Raw genomic sequence first — 27,500 nt, forward strand, 5'->3', positions numbered from 1 at the left:
CTTGAGGTCAGGAGTTTTGAGACTAGCCTGGCCAACATGGTGAAACCTCATCTCTACTAAAAATACAAAAATCAGCCAGGCATGATGGCAGGTGCCTTCAATCCCAGCTACTCTAGAAGCTGAGGTGGGAGAATTGCTTGAACCTGGGAGGCGGAGGTTGCAATGAGCTGAGATTGCACCATTGCACACCAGCCTGGGTGACAGAGCGAGACTCTGTCTCAAAAAGAAAAGAAATTACTAGAAGAAAACACTGGGGGGCCAGGCGCGGTGGCTCACGACTGTAATTCCAGCACTTTGGGAGGCTGAGGCAGGTGGATCACCTGAGGTCAGGAGTTCGAGAACAGCCTGGCCAACATGGTGAATCCCTGTCTCAACTAAAATACAAAAATTAGACAGGCATGATGGAGGGTGCCTGCAATCCCAGATACTAGGAAGGCTGAGACGGAGAATCGCTTGAACCCAGGAGATGGTGGTTGCAGTAAGCCAAGATTGCGCCACTGCACTCCAGCCTAGGCGGCTGAGTGAGACTCCATCTCAAAAAAAAAAAAAAAGAAAAGAAAAGAAAGAAAGAAAACACTGGGGAAATGTTCCAGGGTATCGATCTGGGCAAAGACCTCAAAGCACAGACAACAAAAGCAAAAACAGACAAATGGAATTACATCAAACTAAAAAGTATATGCACAGCAAAGGAAACAACAAAGCAAAGAGACAACACACAGAATGGGAGAAAATATTTGCAAGCTATCCATTTGATGAGGGACTAATGACTAGAATATATTAGGAGCTCAATAGCAAGAAAACAATCAGATTTAAAAGTGGGCAAAAGATCTGAATAGACATTTCTGAAGAGATACAAATGGCCAAGAGATATGAAGAAGGGCTCAATGTCACTCATCAGAGAAATGCAAATAAAGACAGTAAGATATCATCTCATCCCAGTTAAAATGGCCTTTATCAAAAAGGGAATAACATGCCGAGATGGATGTGAAGAAGGAAACTCATACACTGTTGGCAAGCATCTCAATTAGTGCAGCCACTATGGAAAACAGTATGGAATCCTCAAAAGATTAAAAACACAACTATCATATGATCCAGCAATCCCACTACTGGTATATATCAAAAAGAAAGGCCAGGCCAGGCGCGGTAGCTCACGCCTATAATCTCAGCACTTTGGGAGGCCGAGGCAGGCGGATCACTTGAGGTCAGGAGTTCAAGACCAGCCTGGCCAACATGGTAAAACCCTGTCTCTACTAAAAATACAAAAATTAGCCAGGCGTGGTGGCACACACCTGTAGTCTCAGCTACTTGGGAGACTGAGGCACAAGAATTGTTTCAACACAGAGGCGGAAGTTGCAGTGAGCCAAGATGGTGCCACTGCACTTCAGGCTGGGCGACAGAGCAAGATGGAATCTCAAAGAGAAAAGGATATCAATATATCAAAGAGATATTTGCACTCCCATGCTTATTGTAGCACTGTTCACAACAGCCAAAATATGGAATCAACCAAAGTGTTCATCAATGGATGACTGGATAAAGAAAATGTAAATATACACAATGGAATACTATTCAGCCATAAAAAATAATAAAATCCTATTTGCAACAACATTGATGGAACTGGAGGTCATTATGTTAAGTGAAACAAGCCAGGCAAAGAAAGACAAGTATCACATGATCCCATTCATAAATGGGAAGCTGAAAAGTGGATCTCATAAAGATAAGTTGGTGGTTACCAGAGGCCAGGAAGGGTAGCCAGAAGAAGGGGATGAACAGGGTGATTAATAAGTACAAAAATTGGTAGAAGTGCTGGGCAAGGTGTCAAGAGCCCCAGCATCAGAAAGTGGTCGACTTGCTGGTTGGTAAGAAGAATTTATCGACAACAATATAGGTTTGAAAAAGGAAAGTTTTATTAGAAAGAACGCTGCATAAGAGTGCAGCCTCAGCAAGAGAGAACTGAGCATGCTGTGGTGGATTTTTCATGTCCCTTTTCCAATGTCTTATCTTTTGCAAATTCAATCCAAGTTGGGTTCATTTAGCCAGGATCCTTCTAAGCTCATTCAAGAATTTTGGGCTTTAACTATTTCCTTTGATTTAACCTGGTACCAGGTGCCAACTTTAGATAATAGGGATATCTAATTACTTCTGAATTCCTCAGATAAGGGGCCTGCTTTATGGTCACCAAGTGATCTGTGCTCTCCTCAAGGAATAAGACCTAGTGTTGGAGAGTTCTGTAGGGTGACTAGTTAACCGTAATCTGTTGTATATTTAAAAATATTATAGAAGAGAGTAACTGGAATGTTCCCAGTATAAAGACAAATGTTTAAAGGTGACAGACATCTCATTTACCCTGATTTAATCATTACACATTATATGAAAGTATCAAAATAGCACATGTACCCAGAAAACACATACGTCTCTTACATACCAATAAATACAACTTGAGATTATGATGTAAATACATCTGACCAACCTGGTACTTATTAGACTTATGTGCTCAGCATTGCTCTAGTCCTGTGGGTGCAGCAGCATTAGGATCGTTAAAAAAAACAAACAATGCTTAGAAAAAAACTCACACCCCTGAGACATCCGGGTGTGAATAAATGCGGAAGAGTCGCCCGAGATCCGGGGACCAGGCGCGGCGGGAGAGGTCCAGGGAGGCCTGGACCAGAGTCCTTTCAGACCAGGGGCGAAACGGGAAGGCGCGCCAGAAAAGGAACAACGCAAAGGGAGCAGGCGCGCACGGAGCGCGAACTAAGGAAACCCTCTGACAATAACCCCAGGCCCTCGGCAGCTCCAGAGACCGGCTCCTCACGGTAGGTGGCCGTAGAGACTGTTAAGGCCCGCGGGCGCCGGGGCAGGCCGGACTGTGCCATTCGTGGGGGGTTCCATGCGGGAGCGAGCCGCCTCACCCAGGGCTGTCCAACTAGAAACTCCCCGGCCCCACCCCCGCCTCAGTCCGATGTAGGCTCGGCCGGACGTGACGCAGCGTGATGCCAGGGCGGCGTGAGTCTGCGCAGTGTGGGGCTGAGGGAGGCCGGAAGCCGCGCGTGCGTGCTGGCGTGCGTTCGCCTTCAGCCTGGTGAGTGGTCCCCTACGGGCCGGGGCGCCGCGTCCGCAGGAAGAGGCGCGAGGTGCAGGTCAGGGCCAGCGGGGGCGCGGCGCATGTGTGGGCCGTGGCGCTGGGCGGCTTGGGGGCGCTGGACGGTGTCCCTCTAGCCCACAATGGGCGCGGGGCCTGGGTCGGGGCCGCCCTCGCCTCCGGCTTCCCAGTCGGGCCCGGTCGCTGGCGTTGGATTTGACTGACCGCCAGTGTGGTGGCAACGCTGAAGCGTCCAGAATCTTCTGCCTAACCTCTCGCCGGCATGGAACTGGCTAACCGTTTTATTAAACTCTGTTTTGCGTGGACAGTAAAACCTCCAGATAACCTCTAAATAGGCTAAAAAAAATTCGGAACCTCACTGTCGTTGGCAGTGAGAACTCCGCACGGAGAGACAGAATGTAGTTGGGTTGACTTCAGTGAGGGGATTTCCATCTTTCTCAGTCATTAAAAAAAGTGTTCAGACATTTAACACTGTTGACCCACACACACAAAATTTTTTAGTACAGTTATAACTAAGAAAACAAAATCCCCTCCAAAAAATTACAGGTTAATTGCGAAAGACCACATTTAAATTTTTGCCCATGAAATTCAGTTTAGTCGTTTCTCTGAAACAGTGCTTCAAAAAAGACTGTCTCCCCGCATTGTGTGAAATGCAGGAGACCCACGTACTTGTATTTTAAAAAACCCCATTTGCAACATATTATTAAAGTTGGATTTAAGAGAACGTGGTAGAAGAAAATCTAAGCAATACTACACCTTTGAGCACCCTCATTATGTTTTCATCTCAGAGCAATTAAAACTACTATACAAATCAACGTTAAGATAACTAAACTGCTGCTTTTTTCGTATTCAGTTGTCTTTGAAAACCGTTTCCCTAGGAAGTACTTACTCTGCTTGAAAATGCTCCTAAACTTTAAATTTTGGGGTATCTCAGGGTTGCAGTGAAAGTTTTTTGAAATCTTTTTTTTTTTTTAAGCCTTTTAAACGTATAACATAAAAATGGCTTCCAAAAGAGCTCTGGTCATCCTGGCTAAAGGAGCAGAGGAAATGGAGACGGTCATCCCTGTAGATGTCATGAGGCGAGCTGGGGTAAGTCCCACATCGATGTTTAGCCATTCCTGTTTTAAATGTTTGTGGTTTTTTAAATCATTTTGAATAAAATAATATTCAAAGTGCTTTATGAAATATTTCAAATATACACAAAATTTCAGAGATTACATAAGAATAAATACCTGTTGATCCACTGCCCACATTTAACGCTTGATAATGTCTTGCCATATTTCCTTCAGACCCATTTCTCTTTCGTTTTGAGCTCTGTCGTCCAGGCTGGAGTGCGATGGCAGGATCTCGGCTCATTTCAGCCTCTGCCTCCTGGACTCAAACCATCTTCCCACCTCAGCCTCCGAAGTAGCTGGGACTACAGATGCATGCCACCACACCTGGCTAATTTTTGTATGTTTTGTAGAGACGGGGTTTTGCCATGTTGCCCAGGCTGCTCTCCAACTCCTGAGCTCAAGTTGTCCACCTGCCTCAGGCCTCTCAAAGTGTTAGGACTACAGGCATGAGCTACTGCACTGTCCTTAGACCCATTTCTTTTTTCTTTTCTTTTTTTTTTTTTTTTTTTTTTTGAGATGGTGTCTCTCTGTGTCGCCCAGCCTGGAGTGCAGTGATGTGATCTCTGCTCACTGCAACCTCTACCTCCCAGGTTCAAGATATTCTCCTGCCTCAGCCTCTTGAGTAGCTGGGATTACAGGTGTCTGCCACCATGCTCGGCTAATTTTTGTATTTTTAGTACAGATGGGGTTTCACTATGTTGGCCAGGTTGGTCTCGAACTCCTGGCTTCAAGTGACCCGCCAGCCTCAGCCTTTTACAGTGCTGGGATTACAGGCGTGAGCCACCATGCCCAGCCCCTCAGACTCATTTCTTAAAGAGCAAATGCTTCAAAGAAATACATTTGCAACCCCCTTTGTAAATTTCTCCAATCCTATGCCCCTTCTTTCTTCCTTAAAGATAACTGCTATCCTCGTGCTCTTGTGTATCCATGCATGCGTGTCTTTTTTTTTTTTTTTTTTTTTTTTTGAGACAGAGTCTTGCTCTGTTGCCCAGGCTGGAGTGCGGTGGTGTGACCTCAGCTCACTGCAACCTCTGCCTGCTGGGTTCAAGCAGTTCTCTGCCTCAGCCTCCCAAGTAGCTGGGATTACAGGTGCGTGCCACCATGCCTGGCTAATTTTCTGTATTTTTAGTAGATGGGGTTTCACCATCTTGGCCAGGCTGGTCTTGAACTCTTTTTTTTTTTTTTTTTTTTTTTTTTTTTTTGAGGCAGAGTCTGGCTGTCGCCCAGGCTGGAGTGCAGTGGCGCGATCTTGGCTCACTGCAGGCTCCGCCCCCCGGGGTTCACGCCATTCTCCTGCCTCAACCTCCCGAGTAGCTGGGACTACAGGCGCCCGCCACCTCGCCTGGCTAATTTTTTGTATTTTTAGTAGAGACGGGGTTTCACTGTGTTAGCTAGGATGGTCTCGATCTCCTGACCTCGTGATCCGCCCGCCTCGGCCTCCCAAAGTGCGGGGATTACAGGTGTGAGCCACCGCGCCCGGCCTACGGTCTTGAACTCTTGACCTCATGATCCACCCACCTCGGCCTCCCAAAGTGCTGTGATTACAGGCGTGAGCTACCGCACCCGCCCCCATGCATGTCTTTAAGGTAGCGTTTGACCGTGGTTCTCATTCTGCGTGTTTATATATTATCTCTCTCTAACAGTAGTGAACAGTGAAGTAGAACTAACTCTGTGCCAGGCGTCATTCTAAGTGCTGATAAACCTCACAACAACCCTGTGAGTTAGATATCCTTATTTTATGGTTGAAGAAACTGAGACACAGAGACATAAATAATGTATCCACGTCACATAATAAGTATAAAAGCCAGAGCTCAGACCCAGGCAGCCTGGCCCCAGAGTCTCTTAACCCTATACTCCTCTGGTTCTCAGGAATGGAGATACATGTCGATTCAGTTTATTCATTTAAAATTGCTGCTTGGTGTTGCACTGAATGCCACAATCTACCCATTCCTCTAATTACAGCATTACAATTCTGTAATAAGTATTCTTGTGTAGATTTCCTTGTGCAAATGTGTGGAAATTTTTCCAGGTTACATATCTAAAAGTAGAATTACTAGGCCGAAGGACAGCCCGTAGTCAGCATGACTAGGTTTTGCCAAGTTGCTCTCCAGTGTCCCAGTTTTTAGTCCCACCAGCAGTGTAGGAAAATTTGCACTTTCCCAGTGCCAGCTCTTGGTATTGTTGACTTTAAAAATTTTTGAAAGATAAAGCAGTATTTCATTGTTTGGACTTGCATTTCTATTTTACAAAAATACCATGAGGTTTAAATGGCAACAGTAAACTTGCAAGATGAGTTATTAATAGTATGATCATATAACTGGTCACCCAAACCAGAACATTTGTGGGAGAAAGGGTGTTCCAGTCACACAGAGTACAGGGCAGCAGCTATAAGTAGGGTCTGTCCCGGGCAAACCAGGGCAGACTTAGTTATTAAATATATTTAGCCAATGTATTAGCTTAAATTTGGTATAGTTGTGGTGCAGTATTTCCTGTCATGTTACTTTCAAACACAGGGCAGCTGTGTAAATGTTACTCTAGCTGGGTGTGGTGGCTCATGTCTGTAATCCCAGCTACTTGGGAGGCTGAAGCAGGAGGATCATTTGAGCCCAGAAACTGGAGGCTGCAGTGAGCTATGATTGTGTCACTGCCCTCTAGCCCGGGTGACAGGGTGAGACCTCATCTCTTTTTTTTTTTTTTTTTTAAGACAGCGTTACTCTGAATTTATGTTTCAGTGTTCTTAAATATGATAACGTCTTTCTCGTAGATTAAGGTCACCGTTGCAGGTCTGGCTGGAAAAGACCCAGTACAGTGTAGCCGTGATGTGGTCATTTGTCCTGATGCCAGTCTTGAAGATGCAAAAAAAGAGGTTTGTAATCCATACATGGAGTTATTCCTTCAAAAGTCTTCTTTGTTTCTTGAAATGTCTAAGACTGTTGTTAGCACAGACACATTTTAGAAAATTATTTTGCCTGAATGTCTTCCCCTGACAGATTAAGAGGGTAAGGACTTTGTCTTTCTATTCTGTATCCGTAGAATGTGGCAATTGCTTGATACAGAATGTGCTCAGTAAGTGGGTGGCTGGGTGGGTAGGTGGCCGGTTGGATGTGTGGCCAGATGGGTGGGTTGGTGCTTAGATGGATGGCTGCATTGTTTTCCCATCAGTATTTTTCTGGCTTACACAGGCATCCTTGCCTCCTGTTACACATTTTTACCTGATGTAAATCAACTGCCACATTTTCCATTTATTATTATTATCATTATTTTTTTTTTTTTTTAGAGGAATGGTCCCACTCTCTCCCCTAGGCTGGAGTCCAGTGGTGCAGTCACAGCTCACTGCAGCCTCAACCTCCCAGGTTCAAGCAATCCTCCCACTTCAACCCCCCAAGTAGCTGGGACTACAGGCACGTGCCATGCCCGGCCATTATTTTTTCTAAAGATACTTCTAGAGTTCCACTTTAGTTGTGTTCTTTTTTCAGTATCTTTAGAATTATGGCTCTTACCTTTAAGGACGATGGACACTTTTGGAAGCTAGCATCCCTTTCCTCAGAAACATGCTCCCCCACAGGCGCTTTTGCACACTCCGTCATGGGGTCAGGGTGACAGGAGTGTGGACTGTACCCTCTGACAGCAGGGTCATAGCGGGAAAGGAGGCAGAGTCGGCTCACAGATGGCTGGTTGTGCACTGCTGAGGAACCTGGAGTGCGGTTCCCTGGGCCGAGCTGTCCTCAGATACATAGGAAAAAGTTTAATCCTTTCTAATAAGTTCAGATTTTTCATTACTGGATTGTAGAAAGTTAGATTGTTGGTATTTACATATGATACGTTGAAACAAAAATGACAAGCAGAAGTAAGTATTCCAGGCCAAGTGCAGTGGCTCACCTGTAATCCCAGCACTTTAGAAGGCCAAATTGGGCGGATCACTTGGGGCCAGGAGTTTGAGAGCCGCCTGGGCAACATAGCGAGACCTTTCTCTTTAAATTAAAAATTTGTAAAAGCCGGGCGTGGTGGTGCATGCCTTCAGTTCTAGCTACTCAAGAGGCTGAGGCAAGAGGATCACTTGAGCCTAGACGATTGCTTGAGCCCAGGAATTTGAGACTGCAGCGAACTATGATTGTGCCATTGCCCTTCAGCCTGGGTGACAGAGCGAGACCCTGTCTCAAAAATAATAATAATACTTTTTTTCGTCTCTGTTTGTGTTTTTGTCATATGATGTCTGGGCATTTTAAAACAGTGGTTACCTTTATTTTCAATCGACAGATAATAAGTGTACATATTCATGGGATATGTGATGTTTCCATGCATAATATATAGTGATCGGATCAGAGTAATTAGCATATCCATCATCTCAAACATTTCTGTGTTGGGAACGTTCAATATCCTCCTAGCTATTTGAAACTATATATGATTGTTAACTGTAGTCATCCTATGGGGGTATAGAACACCAGAACCTATTCCTCCTATCTAGCTATAATTTTGTATCTTCTAACAAATCTCTCCCTATCCCCACTTTCCCCTATCCTCCCCAGCCTCTGATATTCTCTGTCCTACATTGTACTTCTATGTGATCAAATTGTTTTTAGCTTTCACATATGAGTCAGAACATGGAGTGTTTAATTTGCTGTTCCTGGCTTCTTTCACTTAATATAATGTCCTCTAGTTCCATTCTTGTAGCCACAAATGACAAGATTTCATTCTTTTTTATGGCTGGATAGTATTCCATTGTGTATAAATGCCACATTTTCTTTATGCATTCATCTGTTGTTGGACCTAGGTTGATTTCATATCTTGGCTAGTGTGACTATTGGTGTAGTTAACAAGGGAGTGCAGGTGTCTTTTCAGTATACTGATTTCCTTTCCATTGGATACATGCCCAGTAGTGGGATTGCTGGACCATATGGTAATTCTGTTTACTTTAGTTTTTTGGGGAAGTGGTTACCTTTTGTGTGTTTTTATTTTTCAGTGCAGATTCTAAAAGGAATAAAATAAATTCTATACACATTTTCTTTTGAGTTTTGAGCTTTGCTTGGTTTTGAATCAACAGTAGGATGTTTATGGTCTTAAAAGTGATTCTAAGCCAGCCACAGTGGTTCACACCTGAAATCCTAGCACTTTGTGAGGCTGAGGCAGGAGGATTACTTGAGCCCAGGAGTTTTGAGACTAGCCTGGGCAATGTAGCGAGACCCCATCTCTACAAAAATAAAAAAAATTAGCTGGCTGTGGTGGTGCATGCCTGTAGTCCTAGCTCCTGGGGAGGCTGAAGTGGGAGAGTTGCTTCAGCACAGGAGTTCAAGGCTGTAGTGAGCCATGATTGCACCACTGCACTCTAGCCTGGGTGACAGAGTGAGGCCCTGTCTCTAAAAAAATTTTATAGGTTGCACTAAATACATAATACATTTTTATTTTGTAATTTGTTTAATGACTAGATTTTTTTTAACCACTTTTTAAAGTCCTAAAGTATTGTTGGCCGGGCACAGTGGTTCACACCTGTAATCCCAGCACTTTGGGAGGCCGAGACGGGTGTATCACGAGGTCAGGAGTTTGAGACCAGCCTGGTCAAGATGGTGAAACCCCGTCTTTACTAAAAATACACAAATTAGCCGGACACGATGGTGGGTACCTGTCATCCCAGTTGCTTGGGAGGCTGAGGCAGGAGAATGGCTTGAATCCGGGAGACGGAGGTTGCAGTGAGCCGAGATCACTGCACTCTAGCCTGGGCGACAGAGCAAGACTCTGTCTCAAAAAAAAAAAAAAAAAAAGGAAAAGAAAAATAAATAAATAAAAAGTCCTAAAGTATTGTTAAAACAGTTTCCATTTTGTAATTTCAGAAAGTTTGAAATTAATTAGATTTCTAGGATTTTTTTGAGGGGGTACTAAAATTCTCCCCCCATTACGTTTTTCATAAAGTTAAGAAAAATTTTTTTGTGCCTTTTACTTAAAATTTGTTTCTGTATTTTATTTATTTATTTTTTTAGACAGAGTCTTGCTCTGTCACCCAGGCTAGAGTGCAGTGGCGCAGCCTCAGCTCACTGCAGCCTCCGCTTCCTAGGTTCAAGCGATTCTCCTGCCTCAACCCCCCAAGTAGATGGGACTACAGGTGTGCACCACCACGCCCAGCTAATTTTTGTATTTTTAGTAGAAACGGGGGTTTTGCCATGTTGGCCAGGCTGGTCTTGAACTCTTGAGCTCTGGTAATCTGCCTGCCTCGGCCTCCCAAAGTGCTGGGATTACAGACATGAGCCACTGTGCCCAGCCTGTTTTTCTATTAATTTTTTAAGTTGCTCATGTACATTCTTGTTGAACAATAATTCAAACAATATAGACACATATAAAGTCAAAATGTTAAGTGTCCTGTTCTCATTCTCCCTCTGCCCCATCCCACACTACTCCCATTAGCAACTAGAGTGTCTTCTTTTGTCTGTGACTACCTGTATACACAATATGTGGGGTGGGGGTGCTTGTGGTGATTGTACACATACACGCATATATCTACACACAAATACATATATCCTAATCTTTTACAGGAAGGAGATTATACTACCCCTGCTACTCTGCAGCGTGGACATCCTTGCATGTCACTACATACAGGTTTTCTGCATTTTTTGCTAGTTAAAACACCATTCCATCGTGTGGATACACCTTAATTTATTTAACTGTTCTATTGGCAGATAGTTAGGCTATCTCCTGTACTTCCCACATTTAAAATAGGAAAGTATTATTGGACTGTCACTTTAATGCACGGTTGAAATGAAATGTTTTTGTTTTCTTTATGTTTTAAACTGTTACAGGGACCATATGATGTGGTGGTTCTACCAGGAGGTAATCTGGGTGCACAGAATTTATCTGAGGTAAAAATCTACTCAATTATACCTCAGTAAAGCCGGGGAGGGAAAAAAACTAAAGAATTTCAGCATCTGCTTGTATTCTGTTCATTTTGTTATTATTCAGATATTTCAGAGAAGAGGCTGTGAAAAAAAAAATAGAAACAACTGGCCAGGCGCGGTGGCTCACGCTTGTAATCCCAGCACTTTGGGAGGCCGAGGCGGGCGGATCACAAGGTCAGGAGATCGAGACCACGGTGAAACCCCGTCTCTACTAAAAATACAAAAAAAAAATTAGCCAGGCATGGTGGCGGGCGCCTGTAGTCCCAGCTACTCGGAGAGGCTGAGGCAGGAGAATGGTGTGAACCTGGGAGGCGGAGCTTGCAGTGAGCCAAGATTGCGCCACTGCACTCCAGCCTAGGCGACAGAGCGAGACTCCATCTCAAAAAAAAAAAAAAAAAAAAACAACTAAAATTAACAAAATGGTGTTGTAGCATTAACTCAAACATTTTTTTTTTTTTCTTTTTTTGAGACAGAGTCTTCCTCTGTCGCCCAGGCTGGAGTGCAGTGGCACTATCTCGGCTCACTGCAATCTCTGCCTCCTGGATTCAAGCAGTTCTCCTGCCCTCAGCCTCTGAGTAGCTAGGATTGCAGGTATGCACCACCATGCCCTGCTAATTTTTGTATTTTTATTAGAGACGGGGTTTCACCATGTTGGCCAGTCTGGTCTCAAACTCCTGACCTCGTGATCCGCCCACCTCGGCCTCCCAAAGTGCTGGAATTACAGGCGTGAGCCACCACGCCCGGCCTCAAGAAAACATTTTTAATATTTTCTATGGAGGTCAGGTGCAGTGGCTCAACGCCTGTAATCCTAGTGGTTTGGGAGGCTGAGGCAGGAGGATTGCTTGAGGCCAAGAGTTTGAGACCAGCCTAAGTAACACATCGAGACCCCATCTCTACAAAAAATTTTCTTTTAATTAGCTGGGCACGGTGGTGCACACTTGTAGTCCCAGCTACTCGGGAGGCTATGGTGGGAGGATGGCTTGAGGCCAGGGGTTTGAGGCTGCAGTGAGCTGTGAATGCACCACTGCATTCTAGCCTGGGCAACAAAGCAAGAACCTGTCTTATCAGAAAAAAAATAAATAAATAAATAAATTTTTGCCATGGAAGTAAGCTGAATTGGTGGAACCGTTATGAACAGATGTCGATGAATACAGTCCAAAGTAAGATGATGTAGTTTTTTTCCACCAGGAGAAGAATGATCAGATTTTGTGTTTTGGGAAGGGCAAATTGTCTATTCAAAGTCTTAACTGGGGGAGGCTGCGGGGCTAGGGCTGCCAGCAGGAATGACAAATGCCATCAGCAGAGACCATTGTTCCTCATTTTAACTCATATGCGAGGAGTCAGAGGCCAGGGTGAGGGGCACACCAGCAGGCAGAGTTGGGGCTGCCAGTAGCACTCAAGAAGTGGGTTGTGTCAGACACGAGAGATCTTTTCCTGCTAGATTCTGTTCCTCTCTCTGCCATCTGAAAACACCCAAAACACCACATTCCCTTTCTCCTGTTTCTTTCTCCCTGGAGTACAAAATGGCAAGGGTCAAATTGCTTCTTCTGATCTTTAAATGTGGAAGAATGCGTTTCTCTTACGAGAAATGCCTTGCTTGGGTTTAAGAATATAATATAGACACATTTTGATCATTTTTATACCAATGATTTAGAAATATTGTTGGAAAATAGGTCAGAGAGCTTGTGGTTTAAACTAAAATCAAATTTTTCCAAAGTTTCCTAGTGAGTGATTGGTTAGTGGCTTAATGATAACTTGATGTATTTTTGGTTTTCTTTTCACTAGTCTGCTGCTGTGAAGGAGATACTGAAGGAGCAGGAAAACCGGAAGGGCCTGATAGCCGCCATCTGTGCAGGTGACATGCAGGGGCAGCCTGTGTTGCAGCATCACTGGTGGGTGGGGTAGCCTTTCATTCGATGGTTTGATTCCAAATAGCTCTTCCCCTTCATAAAGCATGCAGGGCATCTGTGTTGGTGTATTTAGTTTGGGTGGCATGAAGTTGGTGTCATTTCAGAGATGAGGACAATTGTTCTGTTTTCTGCCTCTCCATGCCTTTGGTCTACATGCTGTGAAACTTAGTGTTTTCCGTGTTTGGTTGACCTCGGAGGAAAATAAGGCCCTCTGGAATTCAGTAAACAGCTTGTTACAGCAAGCCTCTGTGCCAGAAAGTCTTTGTGCCTGCACACAATCAGCAAAATCCATCAAACATCAACACAGCAGCTCTGCCCTGTGCTTGCCCTGCAGATTCAGAAGCCCCGTGGTGCTTTCCGCTGGCTTCTTGGGCGTTTCTGATTGTCTCAGTACTGAGTGATCTTGGGCACCGTATTATCTGCCACATAATTGAGAACAAGGACATTTGGTGCTTCACAGATGTCCTCTTGTCTTTGTACCTTAGTAATATTTTATTTTCTCATAACCATTTTAAGATCCGTTCTTGTTGCTTTCATATCAGATGATGTTCTGCCATCTTGGTTTTTTCCCATGCTGTAATTTTTGCCAGCACCTTCCTTGTTGTGTAGGTCTTCATTAAATATTTGTCAGGGCTGAGCACAGTGGCTCACGCCTGTAATCCCAGCACTTTGGGAGGCTGAGGCGGGAGGATCACCTGAGGTCAGGAGTTCGAGACCAGCCTGGCCACCATGGTGAAACCCCATCTCTACTAAAAATACAAAAATTAGCCAGGCGTGGTGGCGGGTGCCTGTAATCCCAGCTACTCGGGAGGCTAAGGCAGGAGAATCGCTTGAACCCGGGAGGCGGAAGTTGCAGTGAGCCGAGATCACGCCATTGCACTCCAGCCTGGGGGACATGAGCGAGACTTCGTCTCAAAAAAATAAAATAAAATAAATAAATATTTGTCAGAAGAGTGAATGAATAAACAAATGAATGAATGGATGGTTTGGAGAACATCAACATCAAAACGTTGCTGTTGCTATTTTGTTCAATACAGTAGGCTTTTCAAAAGAAGTTACGGGCCAGAGGTCCTGGGGACTTGATACATTCGATCAGTGGTTCTCAATGTTCTTTTGGTGCACTTGCAAGGTCAAAGCAGATACTACTGAGGGGCCAGGTGTGGTGGCTCATGCCTGTAATCCCAGCACTTTGGGAGGCCAAGGAAAAAGGATCTCTTGAAAGCCAGGAGTTTGAGACTAACCTTGGCAACATAGCCAGACCCCATCTCAACAGACAAACAAAAAATTAGCCGAGCACAGTACTGCATGCCTGTAGTCCCAGCTACTCAGGAGGCTGAGATGGGAGGATCGCTTGAAGGCGAGAGTTAGAGGCTGCAGTGAGCTATGATTGCACTCCAGCCTGGGCAACAGAGTGAGACCATGTCTTTCAAACAAAATGATGTTTGCCTTTTTTCTTCGCAGTCTTTCAGGAGTGACATCAGAGTAGGATGATACCATCATTTGAGCATCTATTATTGTGTTTTAAAAATTTCCCAGTTTTATTAGGTTGGTGTAAAAGTAATTGTGGTTTTTGCCATTAAAAGTAATTGGCCAGGCACAGTGGCGCATGCCTGTAATCTCAGCACTTTGGGAAGCCGAGGTGGGCAGATCGTTTGAGGTCAGGAGTTCAAAACCAGCCTGGCAAACATGGTGAAATCTCGTTTCTACTAAAAATACAAAAGTTAGCTGGGCATGGTGGTGCACGCCTGTAATCCCAGCTACTCGGGAGGCTGAGGTGGGAGGATCACTTGAGGTCAGGAGTTCGAAACCAGCCTGGCCAACATGGTGAAACCCCGTCTCTACTAAAAATACAGAAGTTAGCTGGGCAGTTAGCTGGGCATGGTGATGCATGCCTGTAATCCCAGCTACTCAGAAGGCTGAGGCAGGAGAATCTATTGAACCCGGGCGGCGGAGGTTGTGGTGAGCCGAGATCACGCCACTGCACTCCATCCTGGGTTACAGAGCAAGACTGTCTCAAAAAAAAGTAATAATTTTTAATATGGCAGATGTTCATAGATATAACCCACATAAAAGCTAAAGGGATTCCAAGACCTAAATGTTTGAGAACCATGGCATTAGGGGCTGGGAAGAACCACAGAGGTCAACCACCCTGGCAGGTCTTGTACGTGGGCTTACTACAAGAGTCACCACTAGCCTTTTGACCTGCCCTGAGGCTCAGGTAATTATCTCTGCCAAAGGGCACTGCAGTCACTGCAGCCCAAGCAGCTGCTCCCCTCTTTGGAGAGAAAGTCACAGGTCCTTGAGTTTGGTTTTCATTGGCTCTGCTGCTGTGAAGCAAGCCTCAGTCCTAGATGCTTTGACCAAAGGAAGAAAGAGTTTGGGCTGAGTTTGTTTCCTTATGATTCTGCTGAAAGTAAAAACTGCATGTCAGTTTGTCTTGTGCCACAAAAGTAGCAAAATGATCAGCCATGGCCAGGCGCAGTGGCTCACACCTGTAATCCCAGCACTTTGGGAGGCTGAGGTGGGTGGATCACCTGAGGTCAGGAGTTCGAGACAAGCCTGGCCAACATGTCGAAACCCTGTCTCTACTAAAAATACAAAATTAGCCAGGCATGGTGGCGTATGCCTGTAATCCCAGCTGCCCGAGAGGCTGAGGCAGGAGAATCGCTTGAACCTGGGAAGTGGAGGCTGCAGTGAGCCAAGATTGCGCCATTGCACTCCAGCCTGGGCAACAAGAGCAAAACTCCGTCTCAAAAAATAAATAAAATAAAATAATAAAAATAACAAAAATTAGCAGGGCATGGTGGCGCATGCCTGTCATCCTAGCTACTTGGGAGGCTGAGGCAGGAGAATCGCTTGAACCCAGGAGGCGGAGGTTGCAGTGAGCCAAGATCATGCCACTGCACTCCAGCCTGAGTGACAGAGTGTGTCTTCGTTTCCAAAAAAAAAAAAAAAATCAACCACATTTGGTTCACGGTTTTGTGCTGAGGCTAGATGGAATGCCATGCTAAGAAGCATGGGCCTTATAGTACTTTAAATCAACATTAAAAAATAAACAGGCTGGCTGTGGTGGCTCATAGCTGTAATCCTAGCACTTTGGGAGACTGAGGTGGGAGGATCACTTGAACCCAGGAGTTCAAGACCAGCCTGGGCAACATAGTGAGACCTCCCACCTCTACAAAAAAATATTTTAAAAAATCAGCCTGGTGTGGTGGTGCACACCTGTAGCCCCAGCTACTCAGGAGGCTGAGGTGGGAGGATCACTTTGAGCCCAGGAATTTGAGGTTACACTGAGATGTGATAATCACACCACTGCACTTGAGCCTAAATGACAGAGCAAGACTCTGTCTCTTAAAAAAAAAAAAAGTAAAAATAGGCCAAGGGTGGTGGCTCACACCTGTAATCCCAGCACTTTGGGAGGCTGAGGCGTGCAGATCACGAGGTCAGGAGATCGAGACCATCCTGGCTAACACGGTGAAACGCTGTCTCTCCTAAAAATACAAAAAATTAGCCAGGCGTGGTGGCAGGTGCCTGTAGTCCCAGCTACTCGGGAGGCTGAGGCGGGAAAGTGGCGTGAACCCGGGAGGCAGAGCTTGCAGTGAGCTGAGATCGCGCCACTACGCTCCAGCCTGGGCGACAGTGCGAGACTCCGTCTCAAAAAAAAAAAAAAAAAAATTATATAAAAAACAGTAAAAATAGAAAACACGCTAGCATTGTGTTTATACCATTGAATATCCTGTACCACTGTTGTGGGCACTACACAAAAAATAGGAAAAAATGTGATGATGAGCTGAGCTAATTGAGATGAGGGTTATGGGAATGGAACAGAGGAGTGATGGAAGAGATTTGGATCTTTTAAATTGGCAAACAGAAAAATAAGATTTTTTTTTTTTTTTTTTTGAGACGGGAGTTTTGCTCTTGTTGCCCAAGCTGGAGTGCAGTGGTGCAATTTTGGCTCACTGCAACCTCCACCTCCCAGGTTCAAGCGATTCTCCTGCCTCAGGCTCCCGAGTAGCTAGAATTACAGGCGCCTGCCACCATGCCCAGCTAATTTTTGTATTTTTAGTAGAGACAGGGTTTCACCTTGTTGGCCAGGCTGGTCTCGAACTCCTGATCTCGTGATCCGCCCACCTTGGCCTCCCAAAGTGCTGGGATTACAGGCGTGAGCCACCGCACCCAGCCAAGATTATTCTGAAGTGTTGCAGTTAGGAATTGGAAACATTTTGAACACACAAAGAATATTAGCCTAGTCCTTAATATTGAGTGAATGAGGAACGCACATTGGAAGGGAGTCTATGTTGAGAAGAAAATTAAATGATATTTACTTTGAGTGGGGGAGGGGGAGGAAGTGTGGAGTTGGAGGAGTGGACAGTTGTCAGCTGAGATGCCCAGGTCTAGGAATAAGGCCTCTGGAAGCAAGGTCTTGGCCACCTTGGAGTAGCTGGGGAGTTGGCAGAGGTGGTCATTTTGCAAGTCACTACAGGGTGGCGCTGTTGGCTGCAGAAGGGGATGTGGTGCAGTATAGTGCAGAGTACAGAGCGTTTTCATCCATCAGAATCCCAGGTCCTAGGAGAGTGAAATATCTCTTCGCCAGTATTCCAAATAGAGTTCTGACACCCCAGAAAGCAGTAATTATGAGCTTACCATGGTAAGTAAGAAAGGCATTAGTAAATTCCTGCATCCAACTATAACATAAATTTATTCACATCGTAGCAGTGATTTTATTACGACCTTGAAGGGAGCAGCCTAAAAATTCTCACTCACCGATCACTTTCCTCACTGTACGATCATCTATTAAAGTTTACTTTAAAATACAAAGATGACGTAGGAATTTCTTCTTAAATTCTTACCAAATAAAAATTAAAAGCAATTTATAAATCCATTCAAATAAAAATTGATAATTATTCAATTCTTACAGACTTTTAAAATTTGCTACCATACATAGCTGTCTTGTGTGTAAAAATAACGTGGAGAAGAGACATTTGAGGCTTTTAAGAGCTGTAAATCAGGACTTGGTCTGAAACTGACACCTGATATTAGGCAGAAAGCTTATGTAATTAGGTAGTATTTGTGTGATCTTCCTGTTTGTAACAGCTATGGTCTGAGTAGCTTGTGGGTATATTATATAACTCCTTCCTTGGAATCTTGTTGAAAAATGAAAGGTCAGTAAGACCAAGACCTCAGGTTTGCTGACACTAAAAGTGTACAAACTGTGCCATAGGATCTTAGCCATCCAGGGCACCCTAAGTGTTTCCAAGATCAAGGTGCTGTTCTGAAACATATCCTTCTAAGTGTCATGTGAGGCCTTAGAAAGAATTTTTCTATGTGTGGCTTAGAGAAAAAAGGTAGAATGAATACTTTGTAAAAAGCTTTAAGATGAAGTAACAAAGGTATACAAAATCTTTGTTTTTCATCCTTTTTTAGGACCATTACATACGCAATATGCTTGTGACCCTCCCTGAAGTTGGCCATTTTCAGTGAATACATTTAAATAAAAATCTCAAGTTAGGACCTGCCAATTTGGAAAGACTTCATTAACTGACACTTCCATGTGGTTCTTTGCTTAAGTAGCTTTCGTAAAGTGATGCTAGTGCCTTTATATTTCACGCTTCCAGGCACTTCACAGGCTATCTCCTTCAGGGACAGTGTGCTGTCCATTTTAATCCTACCACCTGGTATACCTGGATGGATAGGTGGATGAATGAGTGTTAATTTCCCATTTTATTTATTTTGAGACAGAGTCTCACTCTGTTGCACAGGCTGGAGTGCAGTGGCGTGATCTTGGCTCACTGAAAGCTCTGCCTCCCGGGTTCACGCCATTCTCCTGCTTCAGCCTCCTGAGTAGCTGGGACTACAGGCGCCCGCCACCACGCACAGCCAATTTTTTGTATTTTTAGTAGAGACAGGGTTTCACCGTGTTAGCCAGGATGGTCTTGATCTCTTGACCTCATGATCCACCCGCCTTGGCCTCCCAAAGTGCTGGGATTACAGGCATGAGCCACTGCGCCCGGCCTAATTTCTGATTTTCAAGTAGAAAATAAAATTACAAAAGAGCAATAAAATCCAGAAGTTCAGAGAGTACCAGTTGCCTTTAGCATGTAACTAAATCTTTCCTTTTACTAAGAGTGAGGTAAGAAGTTGAGCCCGCCCCAGTGATCCTCCCCCTTCTTTGGACTCCTGGTATATGTGGTCCCTGTGCTGGGGGTGGGGAAGGTGAGAGAGGTGCGCGCATTTTGTTTATCTGTGTATGCTGTGCTGGTATCAAGGTAAATCTTCTTGACTAAATGGTTATTGAAGTATTTTGAGTTTCTGTGCTTTTGCCAGATGTGCTCAGCAAATCGTTTGTTATAAACATACTTTATCTCTCATACTAGGAAGTGTTTCATTTCAGAATCGTAGCTGTATGTTTGGTAAGAGCCTCTTGATTTTGAAGAATACTTTGCTGTTGCAGTTTTTGTTGTTGTTAGAGAAGGGGTCTGTGTTGCCCAGGCTGATGTTGAATTCCTGGGCTCAAGCAATTTTTCTACCTAGGCCTCCCCAGTTGCTGGGATTACAGGCATGAGCCACCGTGCCAGGCACTATTGCGATTTTTTAAACATAGGGTTTTCTATATCCGCACTTAGATCTTTTTATTTTTATTTTTAGGTCCTACTGCTCTGTTGGCTCATGAAATAGGTTTTGGAAGTAAAGTTACAACACACCCTCTTGCTAAAGACAAAATGATGAATGGAGGTAAGTATATGCTTGTTTTTGTTTGCTTGTTTGTTTGTTTTTTGAGATGGAGTCTCACTCCATTGCCCAGGCTGGAGTGCAGTGGCACGATCTTGGCTCACTGCAACCTCCGCCTCCCGGGTTCAAGCAATTCTCCTGTCTCAGCCTCCTGAGTAGCTGGGATTACAGGCGCATGCCATCATGCCCAGCTAATTTTTTTATTTTTGTAGAGATGGAGTTTCACCATATTGGTCAGGCTGGTCTCAAACTTTTTTTTTTTTTTTTTTTTTAAGACAGAGTCTTGCTCTGTTGCCCAGGCTGGAGTGCAGTGGTGCGTTCTGTGCTCACTGCAGGCTTCCGCCTCCCGGGTTCAAGTGATTCTTCTGCCTCAGCCTCCTGAGTAGCTGGAATCACAGGTGTGTTCCACCACGCCTGGCTAATTTTTGTATTTTTTTGGTAGAGACAGGGTTTCTCCATGTTGGTCATGCTGGTCTTGAACTCCTGACCTCGTGATCCACCCTCCTCAGCCTCCAAAAGTGCTGGGATTACAGGCGTGAGCCACCGCGCCCAGCCTCGAACTCTTGACCTCATGATCTGCCTGCCTCAGCCTCCCAGAGTGCTGGGATTACAGGTGTTAGCCACCACGCCCGGCCCATATGCTTGTGGTTTGTTTTTTTTTTTGGTTTTTTGTTTTTTTTTTGAGATGGAGTCTCTCACTCTGTTGCCCGGGCTGGAATGCAGTGGCGTGATCTCGGCTCACTGCAACCTCCGCCTCCCGGGTTCAAGGGATTCTCCTGCCTCAGCCTCCCGAGTAGCTGGGATTACAGGCGTGTGCCACCGTAAGTTTCTTGTAGACTGGGCACAGTGGCGTCCGCTTGTAATCCCAGTACTTTGGGAGGCTGAGGAGGGTGGATTGCTTGAGCCCAGGAGTTCGAGACCAGCCTGAGCAACATGGTTAAACTCCATCTCTACTAAAAATACAAAAAACATTAGCCAGGCATGGTGATGCACACTGATAGTTGCAGCTGCTCGGGAGGCTGAGGTGGGATGATTGCTTTAAGCCTGGGAGGTCAAAGCTCTGGTGAGCTGTGATCTCGCCACTGCACTCCAGCCTGGAGGACAAAGCAAGACCCTATCCAAAAAAAAAAAAAGAAAAAAAAAGTTTCTTGTGTACCTATAGAATTTTATCTATCACATACTCACTATCCTTTTTATTTTAACTAAAATGAGATCTACTAAATGTATTGTTCTGCAGCTTGCTTTTTTTAACTTAACGTTATATCTTATGTTATCTTTTAACAGCACATGTAGATTTAGATTTGTTTCATCCTTGTTAAGTACAGCTGCTAGTCCAGTGTTGGAATGTGCCATGCTGTATGTAACCTTCTCCTGGGGGCAGGCATGAAGGTGGTTTTCTGCTTTTGCCCTTGTAAACCATGCTGTAATGAACATCCTTGAATGCCGTTGTGAGCATATCTGAGCTCCCTTTTAAAAGTGATGCACTTTTCATTATACTGCATGTTTTTTAATTACTAAACTTTATTTTTTTAGAGCAGTTTTAGGTTCACAGCCAAATTCCCGTCTACCTTCACCCACTCCCCACTCCCCACTCCCCTGCCCCTGGCCATGCATAGCCTCCCCTACTATCAACATCCTGCACTAGAATCTGCACCCACATTGACACATCATCATCCAGAGTCCACAGTTTACATGAGGGTTCTGTATTGCTGTTGTACATTCTACATACAGTTACATTTGATCCAGAGCAGTGTTTTCCTGAAAATCCATGGTTTGTTTATTTAATGTATTTGAGACAGAGGCTTGCTTTGTCACCCAGGCAGGAGTGCAATGGCATGATTTCAGTTCATTGTAACTTCCACCTCTTGGGATCAGGCAATCCTCTCACCTCAGCCTCCCGAGTACCTGGAACTATGGGTGTGAGCCACCACACTTGGCTAATTTTAAAATTTTTTTGTAGAGACAGGGTCTAACTATATTGCACAGTCTGGTCTTGAACTCCTGGCCTCAAGCGATCCTTCTGGCTTGGGCTCCCAAAGTACTAGGATTACAAATGTGAGCCACTGTGCCCCGCTCATGGTTTTATTTTAGTTGCTAGAAAGATACTATGTTATCATTAAAACTAGCTGTTTGAAAATTGGTACTTTTTGCTGGGCGCGGTGGCTCATGCCTGTAATCCCAGCACTTGGGGAGGCCGACGGGGGTGGATCACGAGGTCAGGAGATCGAGACCATCCTGGCTAACACGGTGAAACCCCGTCTCTACTAAATATACTAAAAAAAATAGCTGGGCGTGGTGGCGGGTGCCTGTAGTCCCAGCTACTCAGGAGGCTGAGGCAGGAGAACGGCGTGAACCTGGGAGGTGGAGCTTGCAGTGAGCCGAGATCGTGCCACTGCACTCCAGCCTGGGCAACAGAGTGAGACTCCGTCTCAAAAAAAAAAAAAAAAAAAAAAATTGGTACTTTTTAATAAAAGTCTCTGGTTTCTGGGCATTTTAAATTTAGGAATTTAAGTTCATGGAGGGATTTTAGAGGGTTGAAAGAAATGGAAAGAACGGAACTGGGCTTCTTTTGTGATGTCTTCAGAGGGAAGACTCAAGCGGAGCGCACTCCTGCACTACCTGAAGGTGTGCCTGTTGCATCTGTTTTCCTTTAGTGCCTCAGAAACATTGAGGTTGGTCAGGCATAGAAAAAAATCAGATTGTTGATGCTCACACTCGGAGTTTACAAAGCACGTTCCCCTACGTTACCTTGGTGGAGCTTCCTGGTCCCCAGTGCCCAGCAAGCCAGGTGGCATCATCCTGGCTTCACAAACAAGGAGAGACTGAGGCCAGAGCTCAAACCCAGCCCGCTGCCTTGCATCCAGTTTTGCCTTCCTGCCCCTCTCCTGCTCTGTGGTAGCAAAAGGCTCCCACACACATTTAAGTTACCAGGTGTTGGATTTAGTCAGTAACCTCTATTATAAGAAATGGATACTTGAAATGTCTACCCCTTCAGGACACTTCGAGAGGTAGGGCTGCAAGTGAACTTGAAAGATCAGTGTGACAGTTTCTCCTCAGATAAGCAATCCCATCTCATGGCCATAGTCTTTTTTCTTTTTTCTTTTTCTTTTTTTTTTTTTGATAGATTCAGGGTCTCACTATGTTGCCCAGGCGGTACTTAAACTCCTGGGCTCAAATGACCCTCCCACCTTGGCCTCCCAAAGTGCTGGAATTACAGGTATGTGCTACCAGCCCCAGTCCCCATAATCTTTTAATTTCTCCGATTTTAGAATAAGTCGGTTATAACTGTAATGTGTGATTCCGTTTCTCATTTGTCCACTGTTTGATGGCATCCGCATGCTTGGTCCCATACCTGAGCACTGAAGAGCAGGGTCTCTGGAGCCTGGCGTTGTGGGGTGGCCCTCAGCTTCCCCACTCACTGTGAGAAGTTTCCTTAGTTTCTCGGAGCCTGTTTCCTCATCCGTTGCCTGAGGATAAACCTGCTTCAGGATTGTTGTTGAAAAGACTGCCCTCACCTAGCCTCTGTAACGCCACTGCATGCCACCAGTGCTGAGTACTGTTTGTTTGCTAGGTTGGTGTCATTCTCATTTTACCAAAAAGTGAAGCTCTGAGAGGTCAGACAGCCACTAAATGGCAGACCTGGGATTTGAACCCAGAACTCTGCTCAGGGGTCGACTGACTGCTCCCCAAAGGCCAGGTGGTAAATACTGCAGGCTTTCTGGGACTTCAGCTCTCTGGCAGCTACTCAACTGTTGCAGCTCCACAATAGTTGCAGACAGTGCTAAACACGCAGGGTGGCTTTGTGCCAGTGAAGCTGCATTTGCAAAAACAGGCAGCAACCTGGCCTCGGCCCTCAGGCTTGTCGTTGCTAACCTGTGTCCTGAGCCCTCCCATTGTCTTTTTTTTTTTTTTGAGACAGAGGCTCGCTTGCTGGAGTGCAGTGGCGTGATCTGCGCTCACTGCAAGCTCTGCCTCCCAGGTTCACGCCATTCTCCTGCCTCAGCCTCCCAAGTAGCTGGGACTACAGGCACCCGCCACCACGCCTGGCTTATTTTTTGTGTTTTTAGTAGAGACGGGGTTTCACTGTGTTAGCCAGGATGGTCTTGATCTCCTGACCTTGTGATCTGCCCTCCTCGGCCTCCCCGTGTGCTGGGATTACAGGCATGAGCCACCGTGCCTGCCCCCCCCCCCTTTTTTTTTTGAGACGGAGTCTTGCTCTCTCACCCAGGCTGAAGTGCAGTGACGCATCTCGGCTCACTGCAACCTCCGCCTCCCGGGTTCAAGTGATTCTCCTGTCTCAGTCTCCTGAGTAGCTGGGATTACAGGTACTGGCCTCCAGGCCCAGCTAATTTTTGCTTTTTGTTTTGTTTTTTTTTGTTTGTTTTTTTTTTAGTAGAGACAGGGTTTCACCATGTTGGTCAGGCTGGTCTTGAAATCCTGACCTCAGGTGATCCACCTGCCTTGGCGTCCCAGAGTGTTGGAATTACAGGCATGAGCCACCGTGTCCAGCTTCCCATTGCTTTTTCTCTGAAGAGACTTTAAGACTTGGAGTCTGGTTTAAAAAAATAAATAAAAATCAATGCCTTCTACTGGTTGGAACGGGAAATGTAAAATCTGAATTCGCTATAGGGTCACAATCCCAGCCTCAAGTTCGCACAGTGCCTTCCTGGCGCTGATGGGCATGTTCTGTCTTCGCCACTAGGTGGAGGCAGTTGGTAACCTTAAACCTTTTGCTTTTCCTGGTTAAAAGTCTGACAAGAACCGTAGAACCTTTAAGCATATTTAACCAGTTTAAGCCCTGTTTGCACTGTTTTAGCCACAAAGATACTGTTCAGTGAACCATTTACAGTTGTGCCTCGCGTTGTCCCACTCTCAGTTGTGCATCTCACCGTCGCTCTGGAAGACCTAGCCCAGCCAGTTTCTAGGTTAGCATTTGAAATGGTCTTGGCCTGGTTTAACCATCAGTAAATGAGGTCAGATTATGATAAACATTTTCCCCTCAAACTAGGGATCCTCTTTTTCTCTCCAGTAGTTAAATTGGAAATTTTTAATGTACTCTATTCATTGATTTTGGTGGGTGACCTGATTTTTTAAATTTTTTAGATTAGTCAAGCACAGTAGTGAGAAGAGGAGAAAGAGTAGAACAAGGAGTAACTGCCTGTGAACGATCAATTGAGATAACTCACTGCCTTTGACCAGCGGTGGCTTGGTTTCTAATGACAGTAAGACAAGTTCCTATAGCCATTGTTAATCTCCTTGGAAAAGAAATGAACACTGACTGTGTGGTTTCAGAAGCTCATTAATACAGCAGAAGCACTCCTGCTTCTGTTTGAAGGGAGGTTTTCGGATGAATTTTTCTGCATGTTCATTGAACGGACGTTTCCTAAGCTCCTCCTTAGTGCCTGGCACTGGGAACAGAAGAAGGAAGAAGAGAAAGCTGTGCCCTCCAGGTGTTCTCAGGTCTGCACCGAGCTGTGGTGGCCAGAGCCACCCGCCTGCCTACACAGCCGGTGCATCAGGATAGAGCAGGAGTTACAGAGGAGCTTTGTCACTTCCCCCTCCGCTAAATCTGTTCTGTGTCCCCACATCACTGAGTGGTGTCGCCATCATCCAGTCACCTGGGACAGGCAGCTCGGAGTCATCCTTGAAGCCTCCTCACCTAGGCCTTCATTGCAAACCTCCATTTCCTCTGGATCACTGTCACCAGTGTAGTGCAGGCACCACCAGCTTCTACCCAGACAGCAGGTTACTTTCCATCTCCCTTCTGGTCCCAGCCCAGTCTCTGTGCAAAGGCCAGACCGCAGAGGGCTCCAGGCCCCGTGACATGGAGTTCAGTGTGACCTTCAGATGCTGGAGAGAGTTGGCAAGGGCTTTCCATGGGGAACTGGCTATGCCCTGCTTCGCACTCTGGAGAGTTAGCTTTTGGGTGCTGGGCATGGATTGAAGGGGTGCACAGCTGGAAGAGAGAGCTGTAATCATGCAGAGATCCTTCCTCTTTAAAGCAGGGGACAGGGGAGAAAGGAGATCGAGTGAAGAATGGTGTTTGGTGCTTTTGACCTCACACTTCAGGGGTGCCTCCTGTGTGCCATGGATATCATTGGCCAGACAGGGACTGATGAAGACCCAGCTTTTTAAAGAGTAAACAATAAACAAGGAAATGAAATGTTTATAGATTGTGATAGATTGTATCAATGCTGGGAGGGCAGTAAATAGGATGCGGTGATAGACTCAACAGAGGAACCTAATATAGAGAGGTGGGGGTCGTCACAGATACCCTCTCTGAGGGGTTTTTGTTGATGCTGAAACTGAAGGAGCAAGGAACTGGGAAGAGCTGGTCTCTGGGTGGAGGGAGCAGCCCTTGAGCTCTTCCTGGAGCAGAAGAGAACCTGTTGTATTCAGTAAGGGAAGCTCCAGGTGGGAGAGTGATAGGGAAGGGTGTGGGGAGGGAGGTTAGGCTCTGTGTGCAGTGGAGAGGCTGGTGACTACCTGCTGTGGAGGGGCAGAGCTCAGGGCATCCATGCTCAAGAGTCCCAGTTTTGATATTTTTGCCAAGAAATAGCCAACCGGCGGGCCTGGGGGTGCGGGGATGCAGAAGGAAAGTAGTCCTTGAGAGTGAATGTGGTTTCTACCTGCACACGCACACTCACATGCATACCCGCCTCCATTATGTTGTGCTGTGGTTGTTTTTGAGGCATCAGAGGGTGTGCGTGCTGCCACATGTTGATCGGGGTGGCTTCTGCCTTCGGCGCTGCTGCATCCCTTCACCCTTCCCCGGCACTTCAGAATTGACACTTGAGCTTTGTTGTAAAATAGTGATGTGAGTAACTGTCATTCACTGACATCTCCCCCAACACTTAAAGTCTTAGCTACATTTAACTTACACATATGTGTTTCAGTCTAACAGTGGTTTCTCTCACCCTTTGCTCTGTACAGTTTTAAAAATACTTTTGTAGGGGGCTTCTAAGAGCTTGGAGTGCCTAGTAAATGTTTTTGAATGGTTAGCTACAGTGTTGGGTTTATATGCTGTAATAGTGAATTTAATTGGTAAGTAATCGTCTTTCTTGTCACATAGCCTATTGGGATGTCACCTTTTCTGTTTCTACTTTGCAGGTCATTACACCTACTCTGAGAATCGTGTGGAAAAGGACGGCCTGATTCTTACAAGCCGGGGGCCTGGGACCAGCTTCGAGTTTGCGCTTGCAATTGTTGAAGCCCTGAACGGCAAGGAGGTGGCGGCTCAAGTGAAGGCTCCACTTGTTCTTAAAGACTAGAGCAGCGAACTGTGACGATCACTTAGAGAAACAGGCCGTTAGGAATCCATTCTCACTGTGTTCGCTCTAAACAAAACAGTGGTAGGTTAATGTGTTCAGAAGCCGCTGTCATTACTGCTTTTGCGGAAGTATAGTTGTGAAGTCACAACTACACAGAGATTTCTCAGCCTACAAATTGTGTCTATACATTTCTAAGCCTTGTTTGCAGAATAAACAGGGCATTTAGCAAACTACTGATTGTTTCTTGTTTTGTCTGTCATTTATTTTGTGAAATTAAATTCCATATCACCTTCATTTGCAGCTCTTAACTGTCCATATAGCACTGAAATAAAAGAACATTTTACACAGCAAGGAGGAAAGGCATACAAGCAGAATTTAAGAGGCTTGTGATTTTCTCTGCTTATTAGCTGTGTGTTTTTAATGTGCTATTAAAAAATACCAATGAGGGCTGTGTTTGGTGGCTCATGCCTGTAATCCCAGCACTTTAGGAAGCCGAG

General features: G+C 45.3%; 1 protein-coding gene across 2 annotated transcripts; it reads left to right on the forward strand.

Annotated features, from left to right (window-relative positions):
• Positions 1 to 3,000: 3,000 nt before the first annotated feature.
• Positions 3,001 to 27,236, forward strand: PARK7 (Parkinsonism associated deglycase). 2 transcript variants are annotated; one of them, XM_030805804.1, is made up of 7 exons: positions 3,001 to 3,083; positions 4,074 to 4,186; positions 6,977 to 7,078; positions 10,998 to 11,057; positions 12,879 to 12,948; positions 19,649 to 19,735; positions 26,843 to 27,236. In XM_030805804.1, the coding sequence occupies exons 2-7, from the start codon at positions 4,097 to 4,099 to the stop codon at positions 27,001 to 27,003; spliced, it is 570 nt and encodes a 189-aa protein (XP_030661664.1). In that variant the 5' UTR covers positions 3,001 to 3,083; positions 4,074 to 4,096; the 3' UTR covers positions 27,004 to 27,236. The 2 variants fall into 2 exon arrangements, with proteins under 2 accessions (XP_030661664.1, XP_030661663.1); XM_030805803.1 differs by having other exon boundaries at positions 3,011 to 3,134.
• The last annotated feature ends 264 nt before the right edge of the window (positions 27,237 to 27,500 follow it).

This window comes from Nomascus leucogenys, chromosome 24, assembly GCF_006542625.1.
Source record: "Nomascus leucogenys isolate Asia chromosome 24, Asia_NLE_v1, whole genome shotgun sequence".
Taxonomy (NCBI): domain Eukaryota; kingdom Metazoa; phylum Chordata; class Mammalia; order Primates; family Hylobatidae; genus Nomascus; species Nomascus leucogenys.

Coding starts and splice junctions, on each gene's coding strand:
- PARK7 (XM_030805804.1), top strand. CDS start 4,097: ATGGCTTCCAAAAGAGCTCTGGTCATCCTGGCTAAAGGAGCAGAGGAA. Junction 7,079..10,997: donor TTGAAGATGCAAAAAAAGAG/GTTTGTAATCCA, acceptor AAACTGTTACAG/GGACCATATGATGTGGTGGT. Junction 19,736..26,842: donor AGACAAAATGATGAATGGAG/GTAAGTATATGC, acceptor TCTACTTTGCAG/GTCATTACACCTACTCTGAG.